General features: G+C 41.7%; 2 protein-coding genes across 8 annotated transcripts in view; both read right to left on the bottom strand.

Moving 5' to 3' along the window:
- NIM1K (NIM1 serine/threonine protein kinase) overlaps nucleotides 1–8,797 on the bottom strand; it is a 59,329-nt gene extending 50,532 nt beyond the window's left edge. The window contains exon 1 of the mRNA XM_031444625.2: nucleotides 8,631–8,797. The gene's annotated coding sequence lies outside the window, so the exon portion shown is untranslated. The remainder of the gene's footprint in view (nucleotides 1–8,630) is intronic.
- A 6,053-nt stretch (nucleotides 8,798–14,850) lies between these two features.
- ZNF131 (zinc finger protein 131) overlaps nucleotides 14,851–17,325 on the bottom strand; it is a 28,887-nt gene continuing 26,412 nt past the window's right edge. For 4 of the 7 annotated variants that reach the window (XM_031444590.2, XM_031444605.2, XM_031444611.2 and 1 more), the window contains exon 7: nucleotides 14,851–16,694. In XM_031444590.2, coding sequence (XP_031300450.1) covers nucleotides 16,011–16,694 — 684 coding nt within the window. In that variant the 3' untranslated portion in view covers nucleotides 14,851–16,010. The remainder of the gene's footprint in view (nucleotides 16,695–17,325) is intronic. The other 3 variants (XM_031444614.2, XM_031444618.2, XM_031444621.2) reach the window with 1 other exon arrangement.

Below are 17,325 nucleotides of genomic sequence, written 5' to 3'. Positions count from 1 at the left end.
ATTAGTGATAGTGTGGCAGACATCGTAGCCTGGCTCTCTCAACATCTTTATTAACTCTCCTTTCCTTGATTTCTTCTGCTATAGAGGCTGGAAAGCCCAATTTCTCTTTCTCTCGCACAGCTAGGGCTGTCCAGAGACAGTTCTGGCCAATGAGAACCTAGTGAGAGGTTTCTGACACCTTGTATTTCCTGATGAAAGGAGATAGTTGCAACTAGTATAACTCCTTTCCCTTTCTTCCTGTGTGGACCTTGTCTGGAGGTGTAGTAGCCACCTAAAGATCATGAAGTGATAAAGATGAGAGCAAAAGGAAGGATGGCACAGCAGAAAGGCAGGAATAAACTGAAGCTAAAACAAAGCTATCGATTGCCTATTGCTCTGTGTGAATGTGTCCAGCCCCTCCCTGCACCCACTTCATATGTTGAAGACCTCAGCCCCAATGTGATGGCATTTGGAGACAGAACCTTTGGGAGGTAATTAGGTTTGGATGAAGTCATAAGAGTGGGGCCCTCACATTGGGATTAGTGTCCTAATAAGAAGAGGTCAGAGAGCGCTGCCCCCCCCTTACTCTCCTCGCCTCCCCACTGGCCTCACGAAGACACAGCAAGAAGGTGGCTATAAGCCAGGAACAGCGCTCTCATCAGAGCCCGCCCATACTGCCACCCTGATCTCAACATCCAGTTTCCAGAACTATGAGAAAATTGATTTCTCTTTAAGCTTCCCACTCTATGGTATTTCGTTATGGCAGCCTGAACTGACAAATGCACCTATCTAGACTGCTGCTTCTGCAAGAAAAGTAAACTTTTATAGCTAAAAGCTTAGCCTAGCCTGCCTTAAATGTGCTCAGAACATTTACATTAGCCTATAGTCGGCAAAACTCACCCAACACAAAGCCTATTTCATAATAAAGTATTGACCATCTTATGTAATGTATTGATGGCTGTACTGAAAGTGAAGAACAGGATGGCTGGATGGGAACAGGATGGCTGGATGGGTACAGCATGATTGGAAGTGTGTCAGCTGTTTACCCTCATGACTGCAGGGCTGACCGGGGGCTGTGGCTGCTACCCCTGCCCCTGCCCACCATCACACAGAGCATAGACCCACATATCGCTGGCCCATGGAAGAAGCCAAATTCTAAACTGGAAGTTGGGTTTCTACTGAACACATATCGCTTTCACACCACCATAAAGTCAAAAAACCATGTCGGGAACCATCTGTACATACTTCCATCATTACAACAGCCCTGTGCCTGCAATTATCCTCATTTTTCAGATGAAGAAACTAAACTTCCAAAGGACTTGGTCACTTGTCCAAAGCTGCCCAGGCAATAAATCTCAGGGTCTGATTTCCAGTCCAGGCCCTTCTGACCTCGGAGTGTGTGCTGCAGCCTCACACACGACAGATGCTGCTGCTTCCCGGGTCCTGTGAGCAGGAGCTGGCGTGTCACAGGCAAGCCCCACTGAGCAGATGCGGCAGCAGAGGACGAGGATGAGAGAGAGATCATTCTCCTCCACTTCCTTGCTCTCACTCCCACCCTAAGCAGCATGAAGTGGCTGGTCTCCCATTCCACTGTGGAATTCTTCGCCAGTAACAAGACGAAATGTCCAGCTCAGCAAACTTTATTTTTAATTAAGCACTTGCCTACTTTATGCCAGTGGTACAAGATGCTCCCCAAGAGCCATGCAGATACAACTAAGTCATCAGCTAGCGGGGCAAGGTGGATACATTAAACTGATCATTTACATGTAACGTGCAAAGCACTAGGCTAGACACAAGCACAGGAAAGGCGAGCACCCAGAGAGCCGCGGAGTATCACCAGTGTTCAGGGAAAATTTCCTGAAGGAGATGATGCCTGAAAGAATCCGCCCCTGTGATCAGGCAAGTGCTAAGATAAGGAAATGTAGGTCAGGGAGACAGAAGGTGAAATGTGGGTTTTTCTTCAGTGTACCACTGAATTTGAGACAGTATAAAGGGTGGGGAAATCTATACCTCATCGTCCGTTCCAGTTCCTCAAGGAACTGGTGCTGCCGATAATGTCCAAGGGGTATTTGTCCAAACTAGAAGTTCAGAAAGGTTTAAGAGGCTTTAAAAAAAATCTTCATAGGGAGAGGGTAATAGCTCAGTGGTAGAGTGCATGCTTCGCATACGTGAGGTCCTGGGTTCAATCTCCAGTACCTCCATTAAAAAAAAAAAATCTAATTATCTGCCCAGCAAAAAATGTTTTTAAAAAATCTTCATGATTAAATATGATCAGAGTGTATTTTGTTAGCCAAGAATGGGAGTAATAGTCTGTATTTGAATCTTAGTCTCTGTTTTGATGGGCAACTTTCACTAAAGAATCTAGCATTGAACAAAAAGGTTTGTCACTTATTTGCAACTCTCACTGAATATTCTAGCAATGAGAGAAACAGGTTTAAGCCAAGAATCCAGTTACTTAGCCCTGTAGTATCCTAACCTTTAAAAATGTTGCATCCTATTTTCTATAGATATTAACCATATCACTTCTTTTATTGTTTTGGTAAATCTTTTTACCTTTTCTTGGCAGACAGTAGACACCAAACCACACAGACTGGTTCTCACATGGATGTGCTGTGTTTAAGAGTGACTCTCTCTTAAGGAAGCCTGAGTTTAGGCAAGACAGAGGCATCCCCCTTCACCTTCCACATCACCTTCTCACCTCTCCATCCAAAGCCCACCACCCAGCCCACACTCATCCAAAGAGCTTCTCTGCTTCCTGGGAAGATAGCAATTTTCTAGTACGTGCAACATGACAGAACACAAACACACTAATACAAGTTTGTTTCAGTGTTACACAGAGTGTTCTCAAGAGGCATGAATCTTCACTGTGGCTGCTCAAGGCTTAATTCCAAAACTCTGAACATGTTGCTAAGTTGGCTGCTTCTAGCTACACACTTCCTGTGTGAGTGAAGGAGGCTGGTGACTGTCATGTATTGGGAACAGGGCCAAACCAGGTCAGATCTCCCAAGAGATCAAAGCAGCCCCAGCTTTCAGGATGTGTCTGCACACAGAAGCCTTTTCACTGGCTTCCCAATCTCATCTAATTGCTGAAGCTCCAATGAAAGATCAAAACATCAGATCCACATTCCACGTGGCCTGTGCTGTGCAGGTGGGGAGACCCACACCTCCGGGCTTGATGGTCCCAGTGAGTCCCACTTCTTCCATTCTAGTTCCCATCTAGCCCTCCCTGACTCCTCCACCATCTTTCATACACATGTTCTCTCATTCTGTTGTAATCCACACTTTTCAGATGCCATCTCCAGAGGGTTTTCATTGCCTAGAGAAAGATATGACCTGTCTTCACTGTAACGGGGGCTTCTTAAATTCATGCTAGGACCTCTCTTTACACCTGTTCCAAAGGGTCCAGAAGGAAGAAATGACCTCCCAGTCAGTTAGTACTTAGGGAGAACCTAATTTGTAAGGCTCTGTCCTAGGATCAATACGGAAAATAAGTACACCGTACAGAAGAAGACTGAGCCATCAGTGGTATGCAGAAAAGCTCGAAAGAGAAAGACAGATGGAAAAAGCAACAATGAAACTGGATGTACAATATTCCTTTTTTATTCCCTTTTTTTTTTTTTTTTTTGCTTTGAATTCTCTGAAATGTTAACCATGGTCATCTCTCTAGCTGGGATTATAGACAATTGTAGATAATTATCTCTTCCACTTTAACATTTATGCCTGTGCTTCTGGCATAACACTAGCCACATGGACATTTGCTACGTGCCAGGCACAATTCTAAGAGTTTTACATGAATCGACTCATTTAATTCTCACAACAATCCTAGAAGGTAGGTGCCATTATTATAGGCCCCCAAAAGTTGAGGTACAAAGAGGTCAAGCAAGGGCACACAGTAGGTGCGCTGCAGAGCCAGGATTCAAGCCCAGCAAGCTGGTTCCAGAATTAGACTTAACCACTACTTCTCACTGCCTCTGGAACACTTACTGTTTTAGAATACATACTTTATAAGAATATGAAAACGAATATGTGTATGTGTGACTGGGACATTTTGCTGTACACCAGAAACTGACACATTGTAACTGACTATACTTCAATTAAAAAAATTTTAAAAACAATAGAATACACACTTTATAATATGTCTTATAGTAAAGAAATAGAGTATTTCTTTATGATAAAGAAAAAAGGATTAAGAAATGAAAAGAAAAAAATGTAAGACAAGGTAGTCAAGGAGAGAGAAGAGATAGGGTGAAAGAGGACGGATTTAAAAGGAAGTCAGGAGTGGGGGAGGATATAGCTCAAGTGCTGGAGCACATACCTAGCATGCACAAGGTCTTGGGTCCAATTCCTAGTACCTCCTCTAAAAAAAACAAAAAATAAATCTATTTACCTTCCGCCTCAAAATTTGAAAAAAAAAGATATATTTAATAAGGAAAAATAAATAAATAAAATAAAGGAATTCAGGAGAAATGACTAAGAGTTACCAACAGTTGACATGAAAGGTCATGACAGATGCACCATCGTTTTAGCCCTGGCCATCTTATCACTAATCAGTCTACAGCAAACTTGCTGTCTTTGTGCTTAAATGAACATTTTAAACCAAAATGTACCATATGCCCAAAGAGTATCAAAACTAATAGTAAAGCTAAGGGTATGGTCCTACACAAAGGAGCATGGAGATGAGTTTAAAAAAAAAAAAAAAAAAAAGTAAGAAGGGAAATGGTCTGGCAGCATGCACGATTCCAAAGGGCACAACCAAATTATTCAAAGCTAAAAATCCTGAGTTGATAAAATAAATAATAATCAGTATGTGACAAGGAAAAGTAACGGTACTCTTCCTCCTCACCATCCCAGCATTGGCCCCGACTACTTCTCCCCATCCTCCTGTATAAAATCCAAATTACTCACTCAATGACTACTAATCTGGAAGAACAATTCCTCCCTCTTCCAAGAGCTATTCTTGACCAACTCTTTCTGAAATTAGCTGAACTTTGGATGCTCTGGCTGAAGTCCTAGGAAACATTTAGCCCACCTTCCCCAAACCAGACGTTCTTAGGAGCTTTCCCAGGCTGGGCATTTGCAAATAAAGGGTTATGCCAAGGAAGCTCTGGCTGATTTTCTTCCACCCACTACGCTGCAAAAATGGAGGAAGGGGAAGTTGAAGGGGTGGAGTAAGAGAGCTATATTCTCCCTACAATAAGAGAAAGGACATAGATTTTTATCTAAAATTGGTAAGTCAAGGACCAACCACATAAGCGAATGATTTGAAAATAGGGAGGTATGTGAACAAACAGCTAAGAGCAGAGAGTGATTACATCCAAGGAGGGGGCTGTTGTTTGGTTAAAATCTCTCTTAACATGCTCTAATTCATAAAATTAGATGAATGCATTATTTTTGATAACAATTTAAGCAGTTTTTTTAAAGTAAAAACTTGCAATTTAAAGTAAAAAATTGCAATTACATAATCAAGTATGTCTACAAATTATCCCAACTACATGACCCCGACAAATGTAGATGTAGAAAGTTTTCTTGGTGGCTTCGGGATTGGGAAGAAGGCAGTCTAGCGAGCAGCTGGTTTGGCAGACTTGCAGGTGGGAAGGATGCCTCCGTCCACACCACTGGGAGGAGGCAGTGAGCCACAGTGGATTTTTGGTCCACCACTCAGGCCTCCCAGAGATTCTCTAAATTGCAGGATTTGGCTAAATAGGATACCCAGGGCTTTCTGGAAAAGCATCAGGTTCTCAGTTCTCCATGGAAGATGAAGAGTAAAGTTCTTTTTAGGTTCCTGTTCTCCAAATTGGTTTTTTTTTTTGTTTTGTTTTAGGTTTCCTGTGCAACTCTCTTTACACTCAGTTTTTTCTTTTTACACTCTTTCCTTCAATCTGTGAGTTTTCTTCTCATTTAATACCCTTTTTCCCTACACTTTAATTTTTCTTTTAATCTTAAATTCTTCCTGCCATCCCACCTTATCTCTATTCTCACCTAGATATCCTCTGAGTCCTGGCTGATAACTCACATTCAGAAACATGCCAGGTGATTTTAATTTTCCAAGAAGTTGGTTGAAATGACTTTGAGTCTTCTGAACACAATTTGCCCATCTATAAAACTGGTTAATTTCTCAGGATGCTGGATAATAATGACTGAGTTATCTTTTAAGTTCTTGAGAGAAAGTAATTTAAGAACTTTGATCTGCTTAATTCAAATTGTAGACTATTGTCTTCATAAGAAATTTGAATATTTCCTTTTTTGAAATTGATCATTTTAATTCTAGAGAACTTTTTCTAGAACGACCATAGGAAATGACAATCATAGAATGAGACTAATTTTGTAAACAATTTGTCCTTTCAACAACTGAAAGAAAATCAGCCCAATGAATTAAGGCTCTTCAGTCTCTAGAGAGATACTGTAATAAGAGTCAAAGAATACAGTTGGATTTGACATTTATTTTAATATTTAAGTTTCTCAAAATGGACTAGATATTTGGCTGAAAACATGAGCCTACTAAGACAAATACTTTTTCTTTTAAAACTCCAAGTCTAGCTTTCAAATTTTCCAATCACATGCTATCAATATATGTATTTACCATGTATGGTCCTTTAAAAGTATTTGAATGGGGCCATTGCTCCGCTCAAATTAAGCCTTAGCTAAAAATCTAAGGCTAAACCAAGAGCAGAAAGGGCTCTAAAGCCTGCCTGTAGTCACTACTGGGAAATTTAGATTTCACACAGAACTGCCTTTGTTTTAAATGCAGTTTAGTTACTAGAGAAAAAGCACACACCTTAAACTAAATATCAATCCACATTTTTCCTAACACAGAAGGAAGCCTTGCTGAAGGTTTTTTCAGGCTTACCACTTAACAGTGGTCAAGCCAAAAATAAATCCATGAGGGCTTTACTAGGCAAATTCACAGCACACTCACCACCAGTCTATGGAGAGCTGGACTTAGCTTTTTCACTATTAGCTTCTTTCTGGGCCTCCCACCCACATGCCCCCATCTCCTAATTAGAAAGCTAATTAGGACTCCAAACTTAATGCTAAATAGGGAGGGAGATCTGGTCCTAGGCCAGGATTCCTTTAACATCAAACTCTCTCCTCCAGCCTTCTCCCTCAGTGCAGTGAGCTGTGGGAAGAGAGCTGGGCCAGCAGGACTGATTGGCTGGAGGGCAGTGTTTACTCTTAGTTGTCTGAAAGGGATGATCTGTTTCACAAATGGCAAGCTCTGAAAAGGTAAAATTAAATATGTCTTGGGCTTTTAGTGCTTTAAGGAAAAGAACAAGTATCTTATAAGCTCAGTTATTATTACCATGGTAACAGGAGGGGACTTAGGGCGATCTCCTCAAGAACAGTTTCTGGTTCCAGCCAGGCACAGTGCAGGGAGACTTCTTCAGTTACCATGACAACCAAAATTAGAAGTGCTTTTGCAACACTAACAGAAACCATCTTTTTGAAGCTCTTCTGTGAATCACATTGAATACTGATGATGCAAGCTTGAGTGATACATTTTTTTCAAACATTAAAAAACAACAGCACCACCATATTGCCATAAACAAACAACTAGCTTTAGATTCCCTTTGCAATCTTGACTTGACTTGGAATCGATTTTTCGGTCTGGTTTTGTTTGTTTCCCTTTTGGATTCCCGCGGCCTCAAGTGCAAAGGCAAGTTGTTTAATTTCCAAACTTGTCTGAGCTGCACGGGTGAGAGCTTAGATTGTGGTTCCTTCGCTCTCCGTTTGAAACGGGGCGAGGAATGGGGTGGGGAGGGTGGGTCTAACAGAGAGCCCTCTTGTCTAATAAACTCGGGAGGACGAAAACCGGGAACGGGGTGGGCAGAGGGGTCGGGAGAAAGGCTGGGAGGGACGGAAGAGGAGGGAGGGAGAAAAGGGAAGGAAAAATGTGCAGATGGCTGAACCTTCGCCGCCTTTATCAGGGCTAGGAGCGCCTTTATTTGTTGCCTTGACCTCTCCATCTGCTCAAATATTGTCAGGCACACAAAAGCTGATCAGATACGGCATTTTAAAGACCCTGCTGCGAAACTCTCCGGGCAGTATCGCGCAGTCCTCGAGCTCCTAATATTACAGAAGGACCTCTGGGAAGAGGAGACAGGTCCTTGCTTACTTGCACAGTCTTGCAAAAGAAGCCTCTTTCTTTAAGGCGCGTCGTGGTGCGGAGTGTGGTGGAGGATTTCATTCCCTTCTGCACAGCGGGTCAATGTCAGTTCCCTCCACTGCCCACGGCCATCTGGGGTCACGCAGATCCCCGGCCCTGGTTACAAACTCTGAGCTCTGGGCTCGCGGTGGCGCGCAGCTGGTGTGCGCGGGGAGAGGCGCGGGGCTGCGTTTCCCCGCTCACGTGTGGGCGCGCGCACAGACACGGGTGCCCGCACCAAGCCGGGACTCGGGGACACAGGCGCACACGCCCCAGGGCTCACACGGCACCCAGGAATCGGCCCTCTTCTCCCGCGGGCAATGGGCCCGGGAGGGGACGCCCCCAAAGAGCGCCTAACCTTCTCCTGACCCCAGTTCGCCCATCCCCGCCGGGAACTGTTTCTCCCTTTACCCTCGGGGTCGCGGGGAAGAGAGGCGCCCCTCCCCGGCATCCAGGAAGGGGAGGTTGGGTGTGGGTGCCGCCTTCGAGCCCCGCGGCCCTCGCTTACCTTGGTGGCGAGCCCCGCTCGTGGGCTAGGCTGCAGGGCGCCAAGCCAGGCACTCAGGGTGGTTGGCGCGGTGGGGGGCGGTGCGTGGGTGTCTGGGCACAGCGGCGGCGCTGGAGGCTCCCGGAGCTGTCAGGGGCGGCCGACCTGACCAACAGCGGCGGCCGACCTGACCAACAGCGGCCGCGGCAAACCCCGCCCGCCGGCGCTGCCCCAGCCCCCCCGCCGCGGAGACTGAGGAGCCCCGCAGCGTTTCCCGAAGGACCAATCGGGAGCGGGGGGCTGGCCTGGGGGTGGGGGGAACAGGGAGACCCGCCGGTCGCGCACTGGGACACTGTCCTGGACCTCGTAGGCCGGTTTCTATGGCAACCAGGAGGTAGGGGCTGAGGGAGAAGGGCACGCGGCTCGGGGACACCCATCATAGACACTCGAGGAGGAGGGTTTGGCCCTTCCGCAGAGAGGACCGCCCCCAGAGCATGGATGGGAAGCGGCGACACAGCCAAAAGAGAGTTGACACAGCTCCCATCAACACACCTCGTTATGAGCCGCTCCAGCCTCTAGATTAAAAAGCCTTCCGTGTCGTAGGGAGATGGCGACCCAGTAAGCTTCCTATCAGAACGGGGTTTTCTAGCAAATCACCGTGTCGGCTCCTTCGGTGAGTCTGGCAGGGTTTCGGTTCTGCAGAAAGAAGTGCCAGTGCCACACTCTGCCCAGATTCCTCGCATATATTAGGCCTGGTTCCTTTGGTGCCACTTAGGCAGTTGGACCCCTAATTTCCTGTGTACTCCCCAGCTATGTGGTACTCTCCGGCTAGTGGTAGGTGCCAAATACTTTTCCAGTTTACAAACAAGAAAGACAAATCACTGAATTGAGTGTAGAACGCAGAATGCGATTCACTGAATCCTAATGCATAGAGATGATTTATCAAAGTTCGAGTCTTTCATTTTACAGAAAAAGAAACTGAAGCCCGAGAAGTCAGTTAATTTACAAGGGTCACACAGCTGGTTAGTAGCAGAGCCAAAACTAGGCGCCCTAAGTCACAGCTCAGTGAGCACTCTTCCCATCTCCTCGTATTGGCCAAATCCTGGATTCATGATTGTCAGGCCCAACATTTACAAAAGCGAAAGCGCTGAGGAAAAAAAAAAACCCTAAGTTTAGAACCCTTTTATGGTAGAAATTAGGGAACCTGAAAATTCCTTTCTTGCTACTTGCCAGACACTGTTATAGAAACTTTCACAAACAGTATATGATTAAATCCTCACAATAACCTTTTAGGTTAGGTGGTCTTATTACCATCCCTGTTTTGACAGATTAGGAAACTGAGACCCAGAAAGGTTCTTTGACTTGCTCAAGGTCACACAGCTGTCCAGTGCTGTGCTGGGATTCAAACCTGGCAGTCTGACTCCAGAGTCCTGTGCTCTTCCTTACTACCCTCTGCTGCCTGTTTGTATGATGATTAATAGGGTCAGAACAGGAAGGGAGAGAAATAAACCTTGGACAGCTCCACAGACTGACTGTTGAGATTGGCAGGAGAGCCTGGAATGATTGCTTCCTTGGTTTATGAAAGTGGTCATCTACTTGTGTAGGAAAAAGATTTTCTGTGAGAGAAGTTTGTCTTTAAAGGGAGGCCTTCTCAAAAAACAAGAGGATTTTTTTAAAGTAATCTTAAAATAGTAAATGCTGTCTATCTTTAAAACAACAAAATATAGAATAAAATCTTTGCATATTTTAAAAATATAAAATACTCCTTGAATCCTACAACATGACAATACACAGGACAGGATTTCATAAACAAACTGCCTAGAAACCAAGAGCTTCAAACTCCCAACCTGACATATCCTGTCACAGGCCCCCCCATGGTGCCCCCATACAGCCCTATAGGGCAAAGCTGATACTAGAACCTAGAGAACTAGGTTACTGAAGGCTTTAGGCTGTCATAGAAAAGGAAAACTCAGAACTCAGCATCAGAAACCACTTCTAAAGTCCTCTGTCTACATCCCATTCCATGAGCCCCTGGTACTGCCATTTCTCCTGCAGCTCTAAGCTTTTCTTGAATATGTTACATAATAGCAATTAGTGTGGTATTATAATCAGCACTAGGGTATTATTTACAATTGGACCATGAACAGATGAAGGCTCTGGGCCCATTCATACTTTAGCAAAATTATCTCATGAAAAGTTGTCAGAATCAGTTACCTTTGATTTTTTTGTCTTTAGTTTTTAAAAGCACCATTTCAGCGAGATTGGGGCTTGGAACCCTTATTATATGCTCTATAATATTTCATTGCTGTGTCTAATAGATAACTTGTATTTCACAGGACACAGTTACTGCTCTAGGACAAGAGGTCTACCAGGCCCCCAGACCACAATTAATGGTCAGCTTTTCTCTTATGTGAATTCATACATTGAAATTTGCTCCTCAGAAGATATGAGCTATCATTTTATGTCTAAAAGTATGTTTGAGTTACTCAGCAGAAGCAAAAGTATTTGTGGTCAGTTATTCTGTTTTTAATTTCTTATTGTTCTCTAAGATTTCATGTCTTTGTGGCATTTTCATTTCAGAAACATCATACAATTAGTTACTGAGAATAAGTAGAATGCTCTTGACTGATATTTAAAAAACCCCAAGACTGCTTTCTTAGTCCAGTCCATTATATGGATAGTAAAGATGAACAATAGGTAAAAAAATAAGATATAACAAATACTTTTCGAGTAGAAGTATTTCTACTCGAAAAAAGAAGAAACTCTCAAAAAGGTTCATGCCACTGGATAGTCATCTGTGCTTCCTTAAGTACCCCATGTTAGCCATTCTCCACATGTGGTTCCAGGACCAGCAGTGTATTCCTGGGAACTTGTTAGGAATGCAAATTCTTGGGTCCTAACCCAGACCAACTGATCAACAACTCTGGGTGCGGGGTCCAACACTGTGTTTTAACAAGATGTTAATGTATGCTATAGTTAGAGAACCATTACCTAGATGGGGCAATCTCAAGGCAAGGTGATGGCAAGGAGATACCAAATTTGCTTCATGTATCTTGTCATCTTTTCTGATCTCCAGTTCCCTCCATCCCAACACCATCAAGAGCTGATGTAAATTCCCAAAGGAAAATGGGAGTTTTGCCTATGCTCTGTGCAATCCAATATTGTCAGCCACAGAGATCTCATACAGAGGTAACTGTATTTTAGAGATCAAGAGTGTAGTCTTTGGAGTCAAGCTCTCTGGTTTCAAATATTGCCTCCACTCTCTATCAGCTGTTTCTCATCTCCTTCTCATTCTTTCCTCTGTTAGTAAAATGATAGCTAATAAAATAATTACCTCATGAGGTCATTGAGATGATTAAATGTAAAGTGTTTGGGAAGTAGTAATTGACTCATAAATGATTCTGTTATGTTACAGTGAGATTTTTCTTTCCTAGGGCTATATTTTGGTACAAATATCAAGGTGGTCATTAATTGCATAATTAGGTGTCATATTTACAGTGTCCTATTAGGTTGTGGGGAAGTTGAGGAGAAAAAACTTATGAATTCACATGCTGCCTTCCTACATACCATGTCAATAGGATTAATGAAGTAGTTTATAGAATGTGGAGTAGTTTTAAGATCTATAAATTCAGAATACATTTAGAATAGATAGTCCACTTGCAGGCTTCCAACTAGAATGATCTCATTAACTGGTGGGAAGGGTTCGATAGTTTTAATTCCTGCTACTTCTCATTTGAATTCGTTATGACAGATTCTCAAGAGCCATAACACAGCTCAGCACGTTACATGTGAAAAATATTCAGCCTACGTTTCTACTCCTGATGTTAACACAAAAACCAGTGTTATCACAATGAATTCAAAGCTATCATGTTTTCTCCAACAAAATCAGACTTGACTTTTAAGGTCAGGTATTTATGTGTAATTTTGCATGCAGTTAAAAACTGTTTCCATGTGAACAGCTTACTGATCATTTATTCAAAACAATCAACCCCTATTGAAGATGTGCTTTAAAATCCACTTGATTTTCTGGTGGAGACTTTTATCTACATTTAAGCCTCAGTCAATAGTATTAGCTTATACAAAGTATAAAGTGGGTAATTAGAAGACCCTTATGGACCTTGCTAATCTTGAAATCTTACTTCCAAATTGCGTGTAGTGGGAGCAGCAGCACTTACATTCCCATGAAATTATTCCTACTTTCAGTAGTGTATGAGGATAGCAGCCTTTTTAAATGGCAAGACTGTAAGACTCTTATTTTTGTACATATTCAAAGGATTTCTAGGCTTTCAATATATTGACATTAGGGTTCAGTTTAGTTCCCTTTTGAATCTTAGATGGTAGGGGTGGTATAACAAAAAAAAAAAGTATGTATTTGTTCTTTGTCCCGGGTTCCTGGCACTGAGCTCCTAAAATCCTGAGTTTTGTCTTTTGTTATTGTTAGGAACTCAAGCCCAGACCTGAGTTTATGTAGTGAGGTTACTCTAGGCTCTGGTCATCAGAAAAATCACGTGCATGGATTAGAGGGCTAGAACTATCAGCCCCATCCCAAGATCTCCAGGGAAGGGGATGGAGAGTTCAATAATCAATGGCCAATGACTTAATCGCACTTAGATAACGAAACTTCAGTAAACAAGGTTAAGGGAGCTTCCAGGTAAACACATTTCCATGTGCTGGGAGGGCAGAACACCAGGACAGGATGTGGAAGTGCTGCCCGGCCCTCCCTCCAGTTTGTCCTGTGCATTTCTTCCCTATGCCTGTTCCTGGTTTATCCTTTATAATAAAACTACACTCAGAAGTATGGTGCTTTCCCGAGTTCTGAGTCATTCTAGTGCATTACTGAATCTGAGAGGGGTGGAACCTCCCAATTTGCAGCTGGTGACTGAAGTGGCAATCTTGTGGTACTTATCACTTAACTCTGGGTACTGTCAGAATTGAAAGACACCTAGCTGGTACTGGAAAAGTGAAGAACTGCTGTAGGAACATGGTGTAGGAGAGAAACAAGAGGCTCCCTCATCACTGTCCAGTGCACTTTGGAATTCCTGTGATGACCAAGGTCTGGCACTGCTGTATAGCTGTCATACTGTAGACCGAGCTAAAAGCTCCAGAAGTGGGAAGAACAAAATAGCCAGTTCAGCACTTTAATATACATCATGGTTTTTAAGAGCTGTTATGTCAAATGCTTCACGAACTCAAAGTGCTAGCCATCATAAGGTGTAAAACCAGTAGGTAGCTTTCCTCCTCTGCAATCAGATTTACTGGCATTTGGAGCACAATGACACATCCTTTATTATCTTTGGGAAAAGTAAAAATGAACTATATACCTGCCCCTCACACCTATCTTGAAAGGACTTGCCAAATCTGAAACCTCAAATGATAATTTCAATGCTTTGCCGTGACTTTGTCCCTGATTTCTACTTTGTAGTCAGAGCTTTTGAAAGATTATGTTTAAAAATAAACCTTGTTTCACACCTTGGCCTGAAAGAACAGCATGAGCTATTTTCAGCACTCAAAATTCACTAGATACTACCTAGTAATTTACATACTTGAGACCACTATGTCAGGAATTTAAACTTTTTTTTTAAACTGCAACTAACTCAAAAACATGGATATCTTAAGGCAATCTGAAAATTCAATGTAATATAATCCTATCAATCAATATTTTCTGACTTCAAAGATGTGGGGGGAAATTATATATATATATATTTATGCTTTGCAGTGGGTACCCAACTGCCAAACAGAACAGACTTGGAAACGTTCATATACTTTTTTGACCTTGAAATAAAAACAACCTCCTAATTCTTATTTAGCTCTAAATCCATGACTTCTCCAGTCGTGGGAAGCCATTCTCCTCAGTGTGTTTTATAAATAGGATACACCTTAACATCAGTATTATCAAGAGGCATTAAGTTGAACTGATTTTTTAAATTTAACTAATAAGTGGGGAAAGTATTTTACAAATTGGCTCTACTACAGTTCCAATGTTGCTGTTGTGTCCCACCATGTAGGATTACAAATACAACCTCTTGCTCCCTCCTTTCTTCTGAACTGATTTCTGGGGATTGGAGATGTGGACTGAGAACTTCATCTCTCAAATTTTATGTCTCAATTCACGTATCAGTCATGTTAATACAGATGAGAAGGCGGCATCTCTGACCACAAACCAAAGGTAAGTTAAAAAAAAAAAAGAGTCACGAACACATAATTTTAAAGTTTACTTTAAAAATGTAAATATCTCCCAATATTTAACAGGTAAAGAAAATAGCATATTGGTTTATTTTATGTGGTCGTTATAGTTTATTTTCCAAGTAATACTGATTAAAAATATTTACACACCTACTTAAGTCCACAGTTTAGCACTCTTATTTGTATGGCTTTAAAAGTTATAGCACAAGATCTTTACATTAAGGATTGGGGGGAAAGATTCATTCAAAACAAAGCCTGATATATTATATACATGTTTTTCTCTGTACTTTATTTTAAATACATTAATTTTTAAATGATGCTTACCTTTTTTTCATCTGGTGGTAAAATACTAGTGCAACTTTTCATCAAAATAAAGTTTACCACAGATATAAATGAATTTTCCCAATTGAAAATGGCCCTGAATTCAGCTGCCATTAAATGAAATTTCTCAACCTAACTTAACTCAAGAAGAATTCGTAGTTGTCATTTTTAAGCAAAAATATAAAGTACTGTTAGCATCACCTACATCACTCCTTGCAACACAAACTTTGAAAGAACCAGAGATGCTTTATAGTTTAGTCGGTTTTGAAAAGGCACATGGGTGTGGTTTTTTTTCTTTTTTTTCTTTTTTAAAACATTCTAGACATTGCCACAACCACTCTGTTTCTGTTGCAGAGATGACATCTGTAACTATCAGGGTAGACAAGAATGTTGTTCAAACTAAAGAAAGCCAGAAGCCAAAATTTAACTGCACAGTAACAATGTACTTTTCTTCATGCAGCCTGTGTTTCCTATATATTCAAATTTTCTAACATGCATTAGAATACATAAACTTGTATTCTAATGATTTTACATTTGATTTTACAATATGGAAAAAAAAAAAAAAGAAAACTCGAGGAAGGACATGACCTGGAAAAGAGAGAAGGGAGAACCCTTACCACAATGAAAATAGATACCTTCGTACCCAACTATGTAATAAGAATAGACTCCATTTAAGTCTCCAGAAATATACTTCTCAAAGCTTCCCATTCACTTATGGGAAAGATCCCTCCTCTGTGGCATTAAGTGGGGGGAAATCAGTTTGTTTCAAAAGAAACAGTTCAGCACAACAGGAAAGTTTTAACTTTGGTCCACTTGTCTGTTAGCTTAAGGACAGTCACACTGCCCATGAGTTCAAAAACCCAACACGTAAATTTAAAAATATATTCACTTGTTATTTCATTCTAGAACCGCCATAGGTGTTCTGTTCTCACTTCCTGCCTTTTCAGCTTGGGGATCCACTGATTTGGTCTCTAAACCCTCCGCATCTTCGTGATCTTCTCTGGCAGCCACAGCAACATCTGCTTGGGCAGGTTCTCTCTCCTCCTGGCTCATGATGTCAGGGGTCACTTGATCCAAGTCTGCTTCTAGAAGCTCAGTCTGTACTTCCATTGGCATCTGGTTTACCCGTTCAACATGCAGCTCCTCAACATGAACTTCAGTACCTTCTTCAGTCTGAATTCGACCCACTTCCAGATAACTGACTTGGACCTGCTCTGGAAGCTCACTCATATGTGAATCGTGTACTTGGCTGTCCTGGAGCAGATCTGGATGGACCTGTTCCACAGTCACTTGTGCTGAATCCACCTGAACCTGAAGCAATGGTAACACATGCACTTTTCCAACTTGCTCTATAATAGTCATTGATGTCACAGGTTCTGTTTGCACACGTGTTTCTACTGAAAGAACTTCTTCAGTTACTAGACGCTCTGAAATATTGTGCGTATCACTGAGATGCCTTCTTAATTCATTTCCTTGCATGAACCACAAGTCACATAAAGTACAGTGGTTGGGTTTATCTCCAGTGTGTATTACCAAGTGATCTTTGAACTGGTCCCAGCTGTTAAACACACTGTTACAGACCTGAAATAACCAAACATTGGGTGTTAATAATAAATTATATTCAAACTGAAGGAAATATGGGTGCATTTATTCTGTGTAAGAAAAAAGGTGATTTTTCTGGAAAATGTTATGAATATGATATTTTCAATAAAGTTTGATTTAAGGGATTTCAGAATCCTTTTATTTGGTCTTTTAGCTGATGTAGCTAACAAATTCTTTGGGGAAAATATTTTAGTATTGCCTTCACTGTTTAAATGTCAAAAATTCTAGGAATATAAAGTAACATTATTATTTCTTCCATAATATCAACATTTAGAACCATTTCACCATTTGGGATAAATACACACTAATCATGGAAGAGCCAATTACAGCTGCTCTGCCTTCTGGCCCTACTCCTGAATTTGCCACTCCTAATGATTGCTCCATGGTTAAGAATAACCAGAGTTTCAGACCACCTGTTATTTAGGACATAATTTTATTGACACTGGTGTCATCTAGGGTTAGGTAAATAAAAAAAATATTCTAATTCCCCTTATAAAAGCAAGACAATGATGTTCTTTACTCTCTTTTCTTTCTAAACTGTCAGCTCTATGCCTTTGCTCTAGGCTTGTTATTGTTCACTTCTAATGATCTCAAACACAGACTCCTTTGC

This window comes from Camelus dromedarius, chromosome 3 (genome assembly GCF_036321535.1).
Source record: "Camelus dromedarius isolate mCamDro1 chromosome 3, mCamDro1.pat, whole genome shotgun sequence".
In the NCBI taxonomy this organism is placed as follows: Eukaryota; Metazoa; Chordata; class Mammalia; order Artiodactyla; family Camelidae; genus Camelus; species Camelus dromedarius.
This window is presented reverse-complemented; position numbering and strand designations above follow the sequence as displayed.